Source organism: Vanacampus margaritifer, chromosome 3 (genome assembly GCF_051991255.1).
Source record: "Vanacampus margaritifer isolate UIUO_Vmar chromosome 3, RoL_Vmar_1.0, whole genome shotgun sequence".
Classification (NCBI taxonomy): Eukaryota; Metazoa; Chordata; class Actinopteri; order Syngnathiformes; family Syngnathidae; genus Vanacampus; species Vanacampus margaritifer.
The window spans coordinates 11,079,468-11,098,943 of NC_135434.1; the positions used below are offsets into that span (position 1 = coordinate 11,079,468).

A 19,476-nucleotide genomic window follows, 5' to 3' on the forward strand; every position below is an offset into this window, starting at 1 on the left:
ATAAATAGTTTCAATTATTTTTTGACGTTTATAGCCGTCAATGGCAATGAATGAATAAAATAAAAAAAAGAGAAAACATTATTACAAATTTGGGGCGTCAGGCGATAATTTTTTTAAAATCATAATTAATCGCATGACTTCACTAGTTATTTCACAATTAACCACACATTTTATATCTGGTCTAACTGTACAATAAAAAAATTCACAAAAGCAGGAAAAAAATGTTAAATAAAAATAGAGTGAATTTTGGACATCTATAGCCGTCAATGGCAGTGAATGAGTTCATATTTGCAGATATTTATATATAGAAATAAAGTATTGATAGCATATTTCTTTATCTTAGCATCTTAAAGCATTGTTGATAATTATTGAGAAATCATGAACATGATCAATGTCTTCACAAACTTTATGTATCATTAAACACATAACTCACGGTCATTTTAGCAAATTTATTTCAGAAGTGTGTATGAAACTGGTGGCTCTTCGCATTAAACACTCCCCAAGAAGTTGCTCTCACTTCACACAAATGTTTGTCTGTCCATTCACAAACATTTTAATTCAAACTTGTTTTCTTGTAGTCTTCTAAAAATAAATTTAAAAAATTAGAAAAAAAGGCCGCCTGTACATCCCAGCACAGGGAAAGCAACATCCTGGATCTTTTCTAAATATTTGCGCGTGTTTGTTTTAAGTGCCTTATTCTTTATAACATTAGCTGTGGTGCCTTTGCGTGACCTCGCTCAGCTTTTGAAGATGAGCGTTGTGTGTCATTCAATCTGTCATTGCAACCATGAGACTCACAACTCTTGGCCCGGTCAAGTACGCATCACAGGAGCGACACATGATACTTGTTGAGTTAGCCTTTCACAGGGTTTACGGCTTTGGGACGATAAATGAACATGCACGTAAACTCCGCGGTGATGAATATTCGCTAGTGCTGACTAGCATGAGATAGAGACACTGTAGTGGTCATTAAGGCTGGACTCCTTCAAGTTAAATAAACACGATCATTTTATATCCTGTAGTTGCTGAAATAGTGGCGAGGGGCTTTTTTTACCCAACTCCAAAGTAGCAGGCATTTATTAGAGAGGAGACTTGTTTTTTTACACATTTATAATAATGATATTATTGTTATTATTTCCGAGTTAGATTTATGTATGCCATCCCTTTATGAAGGAAGTTGAGTGGCTCCCTAGACACAAAACATTGCAGTGCTCACATTGTAAGTGCCCAGAGAACTCAGGCTGCAATATGATAGATGTGCTTCAGATCTGCTATTGTGGTTAGTAATAGAGTTCAACTGGACTTTTTGATGTACATAATACCGTACTTTTATTTTTTAAATGAAACTAATGAGCTGTGGAAGATGGTAGTATCTGGACAAAAATGTGCAAAATGAAATTGCGCAATAGCAAACTGGTAATGGAGACGGAAATTTTGAAGAAGAATAAAACTCAAATATTGCAAAAAATTATTTAATGCTCTCATCAGGTAGTTTTTGTGTGTTATGTTGATATGTAATTATACCGCAAAATGTTTATTGGAAGCACGGTTTTTACATTTCCACTGGTCATGTGACCACGCTTGGTCAAGTGCATGGGAAGTCAAATGGCTAGCATTCCACTTATCTTTGGATTCATGTTTAGAACAGCTAAGGCAGCAGCAGTAGTAATTGTGACAACACCTTGGAGGTTTTACATTGCAGTGTTCCGTCACTTTTCGCGGTAGCTGAATTTCTGCGAAGTAGAGGATGTTAAAAAAAGAATTATTATTATTTTTGTTATTAAATAATAAGGTTAAACATATTTGTCATTTAAAAAGGTTTACTAATTGTTCGGGTGGATAATAACTAATTTTATTTATGTTTAAAGGAAAAGTATTATCGCTAAACGTACTTCTGGTTTCCGCCGACATTCTTCCTGTTTGCGAGCGAAACATGTCGGGACTTCCCGGAGCAGTAAGCTTCTTTTTAATATACTTTATGCATATGAGTGTGGATATTAATGCTTATTTTTGTCAAAATGTTATAAATAATTCCGCCGACGTACTTCCTGTTTGCGAATGAAACATGCCGGCCTTCACGGAGCAGTATGAAAATGTAATCCACAGCAACCACTGTACTCTGGGCGTCCATCTTTGTAAACAAACCTCTCGCAAGAACATTCATGAGATTTTACAAGAAGTACGAGATTTGGCAAGATGTGACGTTACAAGAATGACACCTCAGAAGCCAAACACTCTTCGTCGGAAACACCTACAAGTAGAAGTTATACTTTGTGGAAATGGTAGAAATATCGCTTTTCTTTTCTTTGATCCTTCCTCGGGTCTCCTGACGGCCTCACGACTCTGGCTGGAAGTGTTCGGTTTAGGTGAACGGTATGGGATTTTTTAATAGGTTTTAGGTGAACTAATGAATACACACACACACACACACACATGCACATACATATACTCACCCACATGCAAAAAAAAAAAAAAAAGAGAGAGCAATGATGATGACATGTCAAATCGGTAAAATTACCGAATGAACAATACTAGCTCTCCAGGAAAAAAAAACAAAAAAAACAAAAACAAAGAAATATCGCTTTTGTTTTGCCATAAACTAATGGAAACCCAGCTCGTGTAGAGTTCTGAATGAAAATGCTGAAAGTGAAAGAGAATAGTACAGCACTGACTGTTAAGAAATCAACTATATTCTGTTTAATGTTATTCAATAATTAGTAGGATTCTTTCCCCTTAAACGTTGGAAGATGTAGCGAAACTTTTAAGCGAACCCTTATTGTGTGGCTTTGCAACGACACCACAAACTCACACAACATTACTATTGTTGAAATTGATGTGTTGCTTTTCTTTATTTGAACATTTTCAACTTTTGCAAACCTTCTCGTATGGGCGAACATAGCTTCATGGTTGTGGTTTTGGCCATCTGGTGACACCGCGGAGCATCCCAAACACAAGACAGAGAAGCAATCGAATGTCTTCCACATTAGACCTGACAGTTGCGCTCTCTGGGATGCATCAACCCTAATGAGACCCTCTTTTCCTGTTGCGCCATTACCCGTTTTTTTGTGTGTGTTTTTTTCCCCCTCCACACAAGCACATTGTCCATCACATAAATCTTGGCGCTGTAACATCATGTCTTTAGTAAACGCTCCGTCTTAATCAGCGGCTAAAATACGGTGTATAAGGTTACGGCCGACAGGCACCGGGATGGCTTCCACGCAATAAGATAGCTGTAATGGCACACCATCATTTAGGACAATGTAATAAGTGAATATCTAATAAGCCTGTAAAAAGATGCTTAACCCCTGGAGCTCTGAGGTCAGCCTCTCAGATAGGAGAGTAAACTGATTACTGAAGGTTCCTTCTCACGTTGCGGCCATCTCAGGATTGACCAACTCCTGACCCCGCCGTCGGGAGAGCAGTTTGCATCGTCAGGAACCGCACCTGTGTTTGGATAAATCCTCTTGTTTATGGCGCTTGGAAAAACGAGTGTCCGGCTTTTCAGATAACACGAGGCTGAGTTAATGGAACACCAAAGATTTGAGGCTCGGTCATCTCTCGAGTTGTGTTAAAATGCTAACAAGCAGACTTTGCATTGCAAAACTTGCGACTATTTATTAACGCGGTTTCACGAGCTGATCCTGCAGATATAAACTGGAAAAGTGATTGGACAACTATTCCGTCAGTTACAACCATGAAGCGAAAAGAAACACATTCTGTGATGTTCAATGTGTTTCTTTAATCTGGTTCACTTCTGATGAAACTGCTGCTCAGTGCTGAGCTTTACAGATGTCTTTACATGTTTCCAGTTGCTTTTTGCTTTCATCACTTGCAAACGCAAACTTTTCAGCCTCGTTTGTCACTTACGTTAATAGTCAAGCCATTTTTTTCTATTAAGAAAATCTTTCACTGATGTTTTTTGCTCTTGTTTAATTTAAAGAACACACTGACTTATTTTGATAAAACTGCTGCTATGTAAATAGTAGTTTTTGTAGTTGTATGCTGCTTTCATCACATCTAAACAACAACCTTTGATGCGGACACTATTTACTAATTTGGTCGCCGTTCCACAAACTTCCATTTTCAAAGATTTGCGTTTTCACTTTTTCTCTCGTTTCAATTAAAAATGGCCACAAAGACTTTCGGTAATTTACTGCAAGCTGTGGTCCGACAGGGCTAGGCAAAAAAAGATTGAGTGGCCCATTTGACTGTTTGCATCATTTTGGTGATTGATTGACAAGAAGACGTGCTGTATCAAATCCCACCACAATCTTAAATAAACAAAACTTGAAATGGAAGACGAGCTGAACTGTGCCTTCTTCAGTATGAATGATATCCAAGATTTAAGGTCAGTCTGTATTTCTTCTTCTTCCACACTAGGCACACACAAACACACGTGTACGCGTGCACACACGTACACACACCGTTCTCAAAAGCATTTTCAGGCCGGGCAGCCGAGTGTGTCCTCATTACCGTTTGTAAGTGTGTAGTCACCACTCAGTCATAGATCCGGCTGCCAAAACGCAATTTTCTTTCTCTTTTCTCCTCCTCTTTTTTGCCCCCACCTACACGAGCGCCCCTTGCATATCGCTTCATCTCTTTTTGTCGACAGAAAATCATTACCAGTCAGCAAAGACAATTTCCTGCTCGCGTGGTCACTTAGACTCTGCCAATCACACGTTTTTGAGAGAAAAAAAAAAATGTTTAATATGATCTTCTCAGCAGTCCGTGACAGTTAAACAGAGAAACTGTTAGAAAGCATTAAAGGATGTTAGATGTCATTCAAAAGCACCTCAAATGAGTACAGTAGTTTCAAAATCCAATGTACCACAATGATGGATATTTCTAATCTGTTGTATTCTATTCTGTTAAGTATTTTATATAATTATTTGGGGGGGGGGGATCCGTGTATTAGAAATATATATATATATATATTTTTTTTTTGCCAGTTTGTGCATTTGAAAATGATACTTATAATAAACTTAAACACGATGGCATACTATGAATAGTCTTAAAGGGCAAGTACCAACAGGAAGTGAAAATATGTGAATTGGTTGCAAGGTTCAAAAACACTTTTTCTTCCTTTGAGGAGCAGTTTTCCTAATCAATGACTTCATTTGAGTAACACTGAGGACTGATGTTTCACTAACATAAATAGTGATCTACTTTTTTTCTATATTAAAAAAAAAAAAACCTTATGAATATATAACAATGATAACCCTCACACCTTTTTAATTATTATTATTTTTTAATTATTGTTATTATTATTTTTTACCCCTCGCAGTCGACTTGGGAGAAATCCTTGATCTACCATTTGACTTATCAATTCGTTGGGCACCTAATCACAACCTATATCCCTTCGCCAATACAATTCCATTACAATAGTCCCAAATACGAAATAGAATATGTTTTATAAAAATGTAGACAACAATTTAAAAATAAATAATCACACATTAGGAAGGCCCGTGTTGATTACACACAACACGGTGCTTGCCATATTGGTGGGTGTGTTTGTACGAGACAAAAATTGCTAATTTTACCTTGCAAACTGCTTATTTCGAACCCTGGGTTGAGGTTCCACTTTTGTTGACAGATTTTCTTCAACATAGTTGGAAGTATAGAGCCGCCAAAAATATCCCGGGAAGAAGAAGAATGACAATTTTGATTCATCAATATTAGTGCCTTTGTTCAAATATTGTTCATCTTAAAATAGCGGCTCAACATTCTCCCCATGTGTACGCGTTCATACGAGACTTTGCTCTGTCTATATCTTAACTGCCACTTTGACTGTATTGGGAAGAGAAATGCAGTGAAGTCTCCATCCATCGACTGCACTTCACTGCCACCGCCGAGGTGAACAAAAGTGATTTAGCCATAGCAAAAAGCTTTTCCGGAGGAACAAAAAAAAGCAGCCAACGATTTCCATTTACCCCCCAAGGAAGTGGTTGCAGTTTACAGTCCACCGATGGAGGGTGATGGCAGGAGCAAGGAGGAGAAGAGCGCACTCAGGGATATTAGGCTCTAATGGCCACAAGTCTGATTGCCCCCAACGCTTGGTTTGTTCTGACCCATGCATTATCTGACTCCTTTCAGTTTGCGTCAGACCCCCACCAAATGATCTTTAGCTTCATTTGCTTCCCCATTCGGCCGCATGCTCTCCCTGCGAGGTGTCGTGTAATTGAAATTCAGCAATCCCGAAATGCACGGACAATGTATTGACTTGCACATCCTTTAATTCACTGCATTAAGCACCTGTCCGCCTTGATTTTTTCTTTTGTCTGGTTAGGGTAAGTTGAATGGGAAGAAACTGAGTCTCTGGGGGGGAAAAAAAAGGAACTAAAGAAGGAATCTCAAGTCTAACAATCCATTGACAGATTTCAAACTAACTTTCCTCATAAGAAATAACAGAAGTGAGTCGAAGTAGGCAGAGAGAAGTTATTCAGTATTGAGCAGAGCATGTACTTACCTTTGATGAGTGACTCTCCTTCGCCTTGTCATTACTATTTAGAAAAAAAAAACTCTTGTGAAAGGGTATAAACATTCCAAAGAGCAAGAAAAAGAACTGCATTCTCTGGCAGCAAATGGAACAGGTGCCGTCCCAATTCAAAGGATCTGTGAAATGAAGCCTTGTTTTCATATTTTGTTGCCGTGCACATCCACTACAGTCTACTTCATAACCTCCCATACCACATCCATTTTCTTTCTTTGATTTCAAGTAGTACTTTTGTTGACCTGAATTTGTTACTTTCTTGGCCTGTTTTTCTTCAGATTCTAGAAAGCTTTGACGGTCCACTGTCGTGCAAATTCAGTTGTTTTTTTTTCATCTCATGTGCTCAAAATCCTTATTGTAGCAAATTATCTAGAGTTGGGAGCCCAGGTAATTACATTTTGGATGATGTGGTTGGATGCAAGAACACACCCAAACACACATTCTGGTCACGTGTGCACGGATCTATACTGTGCGCCCATCTGGACCGAGAGATCTCCGTCCCCACGGTAACGCTTTACATGAAACATGCTGCAACTTCAAAGCCCTTTTTACTGCCTGTTTAGCTATAATTGCTTTTACTCTTGGCATGCTGAAGCACAAAAGGAACCACATGTGAAGTGCTTGCCCAAAGCTATATGATACATACAGTATGTTTCATACTGTACACATGATCGATGAACATGAGGAAAGATGGATAATTACATGCAGAAGTAGAAAATGATCAATATCCCCCGTTATTTTACATTACATTCTCTGACCTGAACACAGTTCATTCGACAACCTTTTCTGTCATGTGACCTAATGTGTCGGAATTAAGTATTGGGATGTTTCCCAACTTTTTGAAGTGCAGATTGTGAATCTTTGACTTTCTTTGCTGCTAAATTGATTTTGTGGTCAAAATGAGAAAACAACATCAGGAGGCTAAGTGACTATTTAAAGGTTCTGTCAAAGGCTCACTCTGTCTTTAGCATCACGCTTTCATCTCTCTCTCATCCCTGCTCCACCTCCTTTCCCGCCCTAATTAGTGGATGTTGTGAGAAAGTGGGGGAATAAAGATCAGGCTCAGCCAATCAATCAATCAGCAGCTCTATCAATTGACTGTCAAAGCACGGATATCCTTCCACTGGCTTAATAGTCACGAAGGTGTTTGTATCATGTGAAGTGTGGAATTTAGGACCCAAACGCAGACACAACACAGTCTGGTTCACACGGCAGGAGAATTAGCCTGATTTTAGCCCCGAATTTCCCCTCCCGACAATCGTAAACGATTATCTTAACAGATAATCCTGCCGGCTCATACCAATATCCACCCTTGGAAAGACCGTTGGAAAGACCACAAAAACATGTTGGATTGTTTTGGCCCGACTTTGTTGACGGTTACGTGCAGCCAATCAGAAAGCGAGCCGGCGAGGATCCAAAATCAAAACTGTCATGACGCAGCAGAAAGTCTGTGCTTGCACTATTAAACTCCTTTTTTTTTTTTTTTTTAAATGTAATAATTTTTTTATCTACACACACACAAATGAATGTGGTGGCCGGGTGGGGAACCTGTGCCGCCACACCAAGGGCAAGGTATGCCCCGCCCCCAGAACCCACTTTTCTTTTTATGATGCTTTTCGGCATGAAAACCAGGAAGTATTGCATCCTGCATGTATGTTGACTCGGAAGTCACGTTTAATCTTGAGGTTTTGCGAGACTTCCCGTCACATTCATGAATGAACTCGGCTCCCGTGTGGTGTGTGGTGGCTGCACACCACACACGGTAGCCTACATTCAAAACGGTTACTCCCGTGTTTTTTTTGTCCTCACGTGTGGCGTCTCTCACAGTTTGGAAGTCGGCCGACGATTTTAAAATCTTGCCGTGTGAACCAGGCTTTATAGTCTTTTTATTCAAAAATGCAAAGTAACAACGGAGAGCAGGGCTGGATTCAGATGGCCTCAACAAAAACACTTGACTAAGAACCTTGAGGGCTCATGAAAGAAAGAACAACCTTGTATGGCATAAAGTAAGAAACCTGAACGTGCTGAGAGGAACCTCGATGTACTGACAAGTACTGTATATCATTGAGTAACTCTTGCAAGGGCAATTCACAATTCTATATGACAGAAAAAGGCCTATATGACCAAATTAAAGTGTCTAGACAAAATTTGTGACTAAGAGCATGACAGCATTCTCATTATAAAGGACATTTGTATAAGACGAGACAAACTAAGAGTGGCTAATACATCATCATCAGTCATCATGATAAGGGACATACCAACTGTATAATAACTACAAAATAAAAATGACTGGATACCTCGCATAGTAACTGTATCATCATAAGTGACAACATAATAGACCCTGATTTGTTGGAATTTAGATGTCTCTGGGGTTGGTGAAGGACTCTGGTTGGTGGTGTCTGGTCGGTGCTGGATTTCACTTTCCTTTCTTTTCTTTGGTCCTTCCTCAGGTCTCCTGACGGCCTCACGACTCTGGCTGGAAATGTTCGGTTTAGGTGAACGGTATGGGATTTTTTAATAGGCTTTCAGGAAAAAAGAAAAGAAAAAAAACAGACCCTTTAAAAGTCTAATAAAGATAATATATACGTTGGACAAGAGGTGTGGGTGCACATTGAACGAGTTGACATGCAAACTCTTCAAAGGAAGGCTCGACATGACTTTCAAACCGAGAACCTCAGATCTGTGAGGCGGACATGCTAACCACAAATCACTCAATAAACGCATATTTTTTTTAATTCAACCATAGGTGAGTGTAATCAACATCAGAATTGTGAAATTGTTGTGTTCACTGAGAAACTGCTAAAGTAAACCGTGTGTGTGTCCTTTTCTGTTGAGCGCCGTATAATCATGCACTGTCAGGATGCCATTGCTTCAGAGTTGGGCCCAATGCTAACACTGTAATGCATTCATCTTGCAGCAGTCTAAACAAGCGCGGGGTGTGCGAGCGATTTGCGTCTGCGAAATGTGCGCAGTGTGTGCGTGCGTGATAGCGAGGTGTTGTGTAAACGCTAAAATAATCTGTCACATCTGGCCACACAACTTGCCCCGGTTTCATCTTGAATTTCAGTCTGTCCCTGTGGGAGCGTGATGCTGTTACATTTGCATGAGAAAGGTTGTCAGACTAACGCCTTTTCTCATTTCTGCGCCTCCTGTCTTCCTCCACCTATACCCCTCCTCCCTCTACACCCCAAATTCTCTGCCTGTGTCTACAGCTCTGATAGCCATTGGCCAGTACAGCAGCACCATAGAGACGGTGGACGCCGGTTGGTGTAAGGACATCACAGACCAGGGTGCCATGCAAATCGCAGAGAGCAGCAAGTCCCTGCGCTACCTGGGCCTTATGAGATGTGACAAGGTAACAACGTTCACCACAAAATGTCTGACGCTGTCTACTATCATTGCAGCGTGGAGATACAGGGTCAATATTCGACTGTATAGTCAACCCCATTTATTGTGGGGTTTAGTTAGGTATTGTGGACCTTCCAGCATATGGGTGAAAAAAACAGGATATACACAAAATCACATTTGCAGTCCCTCCAAAAGAATTGGAACACAAGGTCCAATTCAGCAGAATGAATTACAAAGCCCACAAAACCATTTCGTCTGGTGAGTTACAGAAAAAAATGCATGCAAACTAATTTGAAGAAACTTCATCATGCAACAAAATAATGACCCAAAATGATATACACTATCAACACAACAAAGGACTTCATCGGGGGGAATGGAAGATCTTAAACTGGCCAAAAGTCAGTCACTGGACCTTAACCCAATAGAGTATGCATCTTATCTCCTGAAGAGGAGATTGAAGGGAGAAGCCCCCAGAAACATACAAGAACGGAAAAAGGCCGTAGTAAAGACCTGGAAAAGCATTTCTTTTCTTTTTTTTAATGGAAAATAAATCACCTACAATAAAAAGTAAAATAGGTTTTATTCTTGAAGTATTCTAAAACACACCAAGTGAGCAATGATTTTTTAAATAAATAAATATAGAACAGTGTGTGTGTGTGTGTGTGGGGGGGTGATATATAATTTTTTAAATATATTTTTTGTTTTGTTTTGTTTTTTTAAAAGTTAAAAAAAAAAAAAATAATTCTGGAGAAAAGCATTTCTAATGAATAATGCAACCGTCTGGTGAAGTCGATGGGTCGCAGTTATTGCAAGTAAAGCTTATGCCGCCATATATTAAATGTTTTTTGTGGGTGGCTTCAAACAAATGGTGCTCTGTGATGAGTTGACACATCTAGATGAAAATGCCTTGAAATAAAAGCTGGAAGCCTGAACTTTGGATCGGAAACCCAAAATGTCTTCAGTATCCTACAGTCCAACAAAGGAATTGACCTTTTCTTAAAAAATAAATGACCTTGCCGTTCCAATACTTTTGAAAGGGACTGAAAGCTTATTCAAACAGCAAAACATATTAAAACATACTTCTTAAATGATACCTTAGCACCTGTTGGGAAAGTCGCTTGTACAGTTCTCCAAACAAAAGGCCAAGTGTTCTCGCTTGGAGCGGTTTAGCAAAGTTATTGAAGTTTAAGTCTACTATCTTAATACTCATGTATAATACATAACACCGTAGATGGGCTAACACAAATTAGCATAGCTGTTACCAATTCAGTGTGGACTCTTGCCCAAAGTTAGTTAAATTGATGAGGTTAGGGTCATTTGACAAATTGTAAAATACCAATTTTGTGAAACAACAACTTTAGATCTTCTTGGTCTTATTTGGCACCCTACCATCAAACAGCACCGTTGTTTTAATGAGTTGTCCACAGCATTCATTTTCTTCCGGCAAATTTATACAGTTAGCCGGGATTATGCAAAGAAAATATTCAAAACAGTTTCCCGAAAATTGGAGCCAAGAACAAACCTGCTAAATAATGGCAAGGATTTGGTTAAAGGTGTGGACAGAGGAATTATGTTTTACAGTTTGAGTCACTTGGGCATCGATGCAACCCTCCGCCTTTCCAGAAGCATAACGATCAGAATGCACAGAATCGTGCGGCAAATATTTTATTATAAGCTTGGCTTTACAACCACATTATTAACATTGCTAATTCCGCCCTTGATGATTTCAGAAATGCACATTTTGGCTTGTTGGTGTATATGGTTAATATCATAAGGTGAATTATTCAACAATCGTTTTCAACATAACTTCAACGTTCCCATGCAAATTGACCGTTGTATGATATGATATTTTAACGTGACTTTTATTTCCCGCTTGAGGCTGTACGACTTGTTTTTCGGATCATATTTGGGAGCTGTTGTGTAATGTTGGTAGAAGTTCCGTCCGTCCCTCTTCAATTCCGCTTATCCGGGATCGGGTCACGGTGCAGCAGCTTTATCGGGGAAGCCCAGACTTCGCTCTCCCCAGCCACTTCAGCCAGCTCCTCCGACGGGATCCTAAGGCGTTCCCAGGACAGCCGTAGTCTCTCCAGCGTGTCTTGGGTCGTCCCCGGGGCCTCCCGCCGGTAGGACATGCCCGGAACACCTCCCCAGGGAGGCGTCCAGGAGGCATCCGAACCAGATGCCCGAGCCACCTCAACTGGTTCCTCTCAACGTGGAGGAGTAGCAGCTCGACTCTATCTCTAAGGGAGAGCCTGGCTACCCTGCGGAGGAAACCCATTTCGGCCGCTTGTATCCGGGATCTTGTTCTTCCGGTCACGACCCACAGCTCTTGACCATAGGTGAGGGCAGGAACGTAGATCAATGTTGGTAGAAGTTGTTGGTGAAAAATACTGTGCAGGAGGGAAGTTGACTTAAGCCAGAGTCCTTTCATAAAATTGGGTAGCCATCATTTTTATTCCTTCATTATAATATCAGTGCTATGTGTGGCGCAACCTTAAACTCGACCCTATGGATTTCTCTGATAAACAAGCCCACCCCGCGATTGTTAAGCGAGACAAGAACACCGGTCGCATCGTATTTATCTATTCATATCGTCATAAAATGAAACATACGAGGGTGTGACAGTGACCCGGTGTGTAAGGTCTCAGTTGTGAAGCGGTGCGCTCACTTCCCATTATTGCAGACAGGAATGTGTATCTATCATATTTATCTCAGGGTAATAAAGACTAACCGCATTACATAGCAGGTGATTACTTAGATTCCATTTTCATTTACTTCCCTCCTGCTTGGCCAACTGCGTGACCCAACAATCGATATCTGTAGCCACGCTAATAAAAAAAATCTGTTCCGGAATGACCTACATCTTCAGCGGAATAACAATGTCTCCTCGTTTCTTCCCGAGCTCGACATAAGCGTGCACGTATCCCTCGGCGCTTATTTACCTGCGTACTTGCCTTCCCGCGGTACTCATCGTTTAGCCCCGAGGATGGAAAGATAAATGATTGCGCTCCCTATGCTCTGAGGGGGGAATTTGGGGATGACACGGCTAAGCAAAGCGGTAATTGGCGCTATTAGAGTCGTAATGGAGTGCGAATCGAGCAGAGAGAAGAGTTTGACAGTTTCCAAGGTCAGGTACGTTACCATCTCCGAATTACCAAAAGAATTAAGTGCGCGATTGCCCCCCTTCACCCAGTTTATCCTCGCTTTCACATCTTAAAATACAGATTAGCATTATAACTACGCCTCTAATACTAGTGAGCGCTGACCCGTGTGGGAAAAGATCAGCCCACTTGTGTCGTGGGTTTGCGGTATGTCGAAGGGGCTTTTGTGGAAAGTTTGAGGAGAGAGAAGGCCAAACTGCTGTTCGCTCTTGTTGGCAAACAAATCAAAAGAAATGGCTTGTTGTTATAGCGAGGTCACCGAGAGAGTTAAGAGTTAGAGACCGAATAAAAGAGGTAAATAGGTGAGAGCCGGAGTCCGAGCGAGGAGAGGAGGGAGGACGAGCTTTGCCTTTAACTCCTACCCTCACCGCTCCATCCCCTGCGATCCTCATCCTGCTCTCACGAGTCCCTCCAATCGCCCGACTTGAGCTTTTCAACTTCTCGTATTCACTGCAAATCCTTCCATTTTGTAAGTTGCCATTAAGTTGTGCTTCCGCTAGTACAAAAAGTCAAAGACCTTTTTCACAAATAACGGCATTCGTGCGATTTAATATTCAAGTGTATTTAGGATCACAATTACAAGATTTTACTTATTGAGTGCAGAGACCCGTCAAGACTGAACTGTGAACAAAAGCAGAGAAGTATTTAATTATAGTATAATGTCAGGGGGGGGGAGTATTTCGACCACATTGTGGTGTGAGCAGCAGTTTCTGCAATCAGAAGGAGTCAGTAGATGGAAATGAGTGGTCTTTATTGCAAAACCACACAGAAACACTGAAGACAAAAGTGAAATAAACATAAAGTGCTAATGTGTATTATTATTCATATGACTGGACTATTTCGGCCAGTCTGGTTCATGAAGAAGATGAAGCTTGGTAGAACGACTTGCACTTCCATTTGCAGTTTACAGCATAGTGGAATGGTTTCATTAAGCAACAAATGAATGCGTTCATTTATTCATTCTAATTCTGGGAGGGTTTGCACCATGTTTTTATGGATCCCTACCCCAAAAAACAACCCTCCCACTCATATGATCCTACCGAAAATGGACTCTGGTTGCGTATGTCTGTCATTTTGAGGGACCAATCGCAACTGAGCAGTTCAGATAAAGGGTGGGTGGATGAATGCCTTTAATTTATTCCTTCGCGTGATCATTATTTTCACTAACATTACCAAGATCGTGCACATTTTGATTGTATTCTTTATTAGCATTTTAGTGTTTCAACATGTGGATCAAATCATTCCACATTGAAATCTAACGAGATATGTAACAAGTCGTCTTTTGTTGGAGAGATATTTTAGGAGAATATTGACAAGTCTACTCAAACGGATGTAAAATTACAACAACAAAAAGTAATGTGTCATACCCTCTCAAACTGAGTCTTAACATATTGGCTTGTAATCCACTGAGTCGTTCCACTTACAAACCTAACCGTCCTTGAATCGTTTCGCACGCCGCTTATAGAAAATCGCATTGAATCGTCTTTTGTGGAGAAATGCCACACCCCCGGTAGAAAAACATTTTTTGGGGGGGATTTTAAAGACGTTTACTTTTCATATCAATTTTAACCCTTGAGAACCCACAAGGTCAAATTTGGCCCCTATAAATTCTGCTACTCAAATAACAAAAACCTTTTTTTTTTTTTTTTACAAATTTAACTTCAAAAGTCCAGAGTGCCACTTCTGACCCCTGCATTGGGCCATCTAGTGGATGAATATTGCACTTACATGAGCCAGAGTGGTGGTGACAAGATGGCTGGAAATCAATCCAAACAAAACCATCTTCTCAGCAAACCATCAGATGGTAAAATTGTTTGTTTTTTTGTTAATCTATTTTATATCATGTTGCAGAATGCCTATGTTTTATATATATATTTTGATAAATTAGCTAGTGAGCTAGTTAAAAAAAAAAGGGTTAAAATTGAAAAAAACATATATTTTGGTGTTCAGTGAACTTATAGCAGTCATTTAATGTATAATTCATAATTTTCCAAAGAAGAAAAGGGTTCTTGGGTTCTCCAGGGTTCATTTTTTGAGTACAAGCAACAGTTGCTATAATGCATGCCGTGACCATCATTGTCAGAAAATAGTCCATCCTCATGTTTTGAACGGGTTTGTACAAAATGTCCGTGGGAATGCGTTGCTCCCTCTATCAGCGAATCACAGCCGAGACATGTCCAATCCGATGGCGAGGCTAACTAATCTCATCTCTGCACTTAATTTCCTACTGGAGAAAAACACTGAAGCTGTCCCATTTCACGAGGTTCTCATGGAAGGAAAGTCTTGTGCAAATGACGTGACATTACATTTATCTCCGCCACAGTGTCTCTTATTCATGTTGACAAATCAATTCCCCCCCCACCCGCACCCCCCACTGCCACCACGTACTTATTTAACTCACCATTGCTTAAAATAAGCGAGGCCTTAGCTGCATGCGAGCGTTCCATTTGTCTTTTCTCTTTACGGCTGTGGTAGACGCATAAATAACCAGCTTGTGATGCCAGCAGTTTCTCTCCAGTGAAATTCATATTTCCTGTAAGCGCTAATGTTACATCATATGATTAAACATGGATGGAGAGAGGCCGGGAAAAACAGCCTCATTCACTTCTTTCAAATGTAGATGGCATTAGATTTAGCTATGATTAAACGGGATTTTTCTTTTAATTGGTCCCAACAACAGGGAACAGGTTGAGCAGCACACATTTGTTTAGCTCGGCACACCTGAGGAAGCATCGCTATATTTATCCTTCTGCCATTACTGTCGAAATCAACATACCATAAGGAACCTTAACCCTGGAGAACCCAAGAACCCTTTTCTTCTTTGGAAAATTATGAATTATACATTAAATGACTGCTATAAATTCACTGAACACCAAAATATATGTTTTTTTCAATTTTAACCCTTTTTTTTTAACTAGCTCACTAGCTAATTTATCAAAATATATATATAAAACATAGGCATTCTGCAACATGATATAAAATAGATTAACAAAAAAACAAACAATTTTACCATCTGATGGTTTGCTGAGAAGATGGTTTTGTTTGGATTGATTTCCAGCCATCTTGTCACCACCACTCTGGCTCATGTAAGTGCAATATTCATCCACTAGATGGCCCAATGCAGGGGTCAGAAGTGGCACTCTGGACTTTTGAAGTTAAATTTGTAAAAAAAATTAAAAAAAAGGTTTTTGTTATTTGAGTAGCAGAATTTATAGGGGCCAAATTTGACCCTGTGGGTTCTCAAGGGTTAAAATTGATATGAAAAGTAAACGTCTTTAAAATCCCCCCCAAAAAATTTTAGATTAACAAAAAAAACACAATTTTACCATCTGATGGTTTGCTGAGAAGATGGTTTTGTTTGGCTCATGTAAGTGCAATATTCATCCACTAGATGGCCCAATGCAGGGGTCAGAAGTGGCACTCTGGACTTTTGAAGTTAAATTTGTAAAAAAAAAAAAAAAGAAATTAAAAAAAAAAAAAGGTCTTTGTTATTTGAGTAGTAGAATTTATAGGGGCCAAATTTAACCCTGTGGGTTCTCAAGGGTTAAAATTGATATGAAAAGTAAACGTCTTTAAAATCCCCCCCAAAAAATGTTTTTTCTACCAGGGGTGTGGCATTTCTCCACAAAAGACGATTCGATGCGATTTTCTATAAGCGGCGTGCAAAAAGGTTTTTGTTATTTGAGTAGCAGAATTTATAGGGGCCAAATTTGACCCCGTGGGTTCTCCAGGGTTGTTAAACAACATCAGCCTGCGTAGCCACCATAAGTGTTTGTACAGCAAAAATAATTTGCTATAAACACTTACAGTACTTGTAGCAGTCTTGTCTGGCGGATAGTTATTTCTTGCAGGAACAATGTTGACACTGTTTGGGAACTATTGCAAATAATCCAACGCTAACGTTTACCTTTGTGCGGTTTCCTGTCTGGAAGTGTACGCTGCGAGGATATAGGATGAATGATGACAAAAACAACTCGGATTGGAACAAACTCACAAAAACAAACTCAGCATTACACTGTCGAGTTAGACTACAGTTTGCAAATTTCATGTGGCCCCCGCCGTCTCTCTTGCTTTTTTCCCTCCCGTCTTAAGCGGAGTCGAGTTTCGGAGTGGGTCCTGTCAGTCTTAGACAAATACAATCTTGCGATAACCTTGACGCGCGGTGCCGACAAGCCAAGTCAGCTCCTTGCCTCGGCCTTCCCCCCCCCAAATTTGTTTGGAATTGTCAAATGGCCGGGAATTTTAATGCACCAGCTGAATGTCACAAGACCTCGAGAGTGTAGAATTCATTTAGGAACTGCTAACAGGATCCAGCTGGCGCTCTTCGCGCCGAGCGGTGTGAAGGATCGATTTCCAACCGTCACGGTTTATACAAACGTGCTTCCGTACTGTATACGTTGTGCTGCCAGGCAGGCGGAATTGTGGGGACTCATGAAGAATTCCGTTTTTTATTTTTTTATTTCCTGACCTAGCACAAGCCACAAGTCTATTTGATTGTCAGAATATGTACCTAATTCGTCTCGCTCCTTGCAGTAGCTGACCATATACGGTGTTAATGCAGCACCGTGTGTGCCTCTGATGCCCCCCCCCCCCACACACACACACACGTCCGTCGGTGTGATTTCCTTTTGCGTTGCGCCGCGCACAAATGCAACATTTCTGTGTGCGACCATGTGAGGAATTCATGTTATTTGCTGTGAACACAGCTCATAATGGAGCATTGAAATCAGAGCCGCCCTCCAGGCTTCTGCACATGGTTTGCTCCGCCCGCCTCCGATGATTACACCTCTGCCTCCAGGGCCCCCCAACCGCCACGCACTGACAAGAATGCCATTGATCCACCCGAAAAGAATCAAATAAATTAATTTTGTCTACTTGCAGCTGTAAATTGGTCCCGGTCTTTTGATGTCATTCAACTAAATGACTTCACAAAAAGAGCCTTAATGTTCTGGAAAACAGATTTTTTTTTCCTTCTTCTTTTTTGCTCAGCCGTGCAGCATATGTCAGTGTGTTAAATGTTAGGCCTTTTGTGTGGGCGGAATTCATCTTTTCACACTTGCACGTACACACAAGAACTTGTGTTTTCGTCTCGACTATACCTTTGAGTGTTGCGATCATTATTTCAATAGTCGCTCATCGGACTGTGAAACACTGTCAGATGTCGTCATGGAAAATTATGAGTAAGGTTAATGTAGCATTTGAGGACTCGTTTGGCTACCACAAAGCTGACATATGTCCACTCACAATGAGGTGAGTTTGGTTGATTTTCACATTGAGTGCAGGACAATCCTGTAAATGCTGTCACTGCTGCACTCCTCAAATCAACACAGGTTATTTTTGTATATGTCTCCAGGCGTGTGTTAAAGAAATATATCAAACCGTATCACAACATCTGAGAAGTTGTCTTCTCATAAAAAGAATCTGTGCAAAATTGGAACTGCTTGGTCAAAGAAAGTTGACCTGACTCCGAAATGGAAGCACTCGAAGGTCACATGCACAAATGGCAGGTTTTGATTTGGAAAAGCAATAGATTTTGTGTGTGTGTATGTAAATCCACCTACAGATGGTGATTGGACAAATATTTCCTCATTTCATCTATTCGGAGTGAATGGGACCAAGATGTAGTGGAAATTGACAAGCAGTCAGTATCTCGTGCTTAATTCAATTAATAGAAGTCGCAAAAATCATTTCTTTTTTAAGAAAGATTTGTTCTGATGTAATAAAACTCCTGCTCTGCTCAGATTCAGGGCCTCTATTCTTTACAAGCAGTCATTTTCCCATCTTTTTTTTTTTTTTTCTGGAGAGCTCAGTATTGTTCATTCGGTAATTTTACCAATTTGACATGTCATCATCATTGCTCTCTTTTTTTTTTTCCTTTTTAATTTTAATTTTAATTTTTATTTTGTATGTGGGTGAGAATGTTTATGTGTGCGTGCGTGCGTGCGAGTGTATATATAAAAAAAATATATAAAATATAAAAAAAATCCCATACCGTTCACCTAAACCGAACACTTCCACTTTTTTTCTACATCTAAAACATGAGCTACTCATTTTCTTACCTGCCTATTTTATGGGATTATAAACCTCAGTTCTGGCTTATCTCGCTACCTTGTATGGTAAATCAATATGTCCCCTCCAATGGTAATTTGATGCCAATATACAACGTGGACAGCAAAAACACCATAGAGGGGAAAATGCCGTCAATACTGGTGAACCATTTTACGCTCACATTAAGTTAAAACTTTTCTCAAATCTTATTTTAAATATTAAGTTCCCGTTATAATGAAAATGTGACTCCTGTAATCGAATAGACATATTTCAGATCAGTTTTTCAATTTTAATCCAATCAAAGTTTTCCAGTAAAGTAATCCAATCAAACTTGGATTTCATTTTGACATTCATTCATCGAGTTTCTGATGTAAATGATTTGAATCGGGTTGCATTCTGATGCTACAAAGTTGAAAGTCCAAAATAGGC

At 40.0% G+C, this 19,476-nt stretch overlaps 1 protein-coding gene across 1 annotated transcript in view; it reads left to right on the plus strand.

Moving 5' to 3' along the window:
- Positions 1–19,476, plus strand: part of fbxl17 (F-box and leucine-rich repeat protein 17) — a 253,101-nt gene that overhangs the window by 220,694 nt on the left and 12,931 nt on the right. Inside the window, exon 10 of the mRNA XM_077561895.1 lies at positions 9,703–9,845. Coding sequence (XP_077418021.1) covers positions 9,703–9,845 — 143 coding nt within the window. The remainder of the gene's footprint in view (positions 1–9,702; positions 9,846–19,476) is intronic.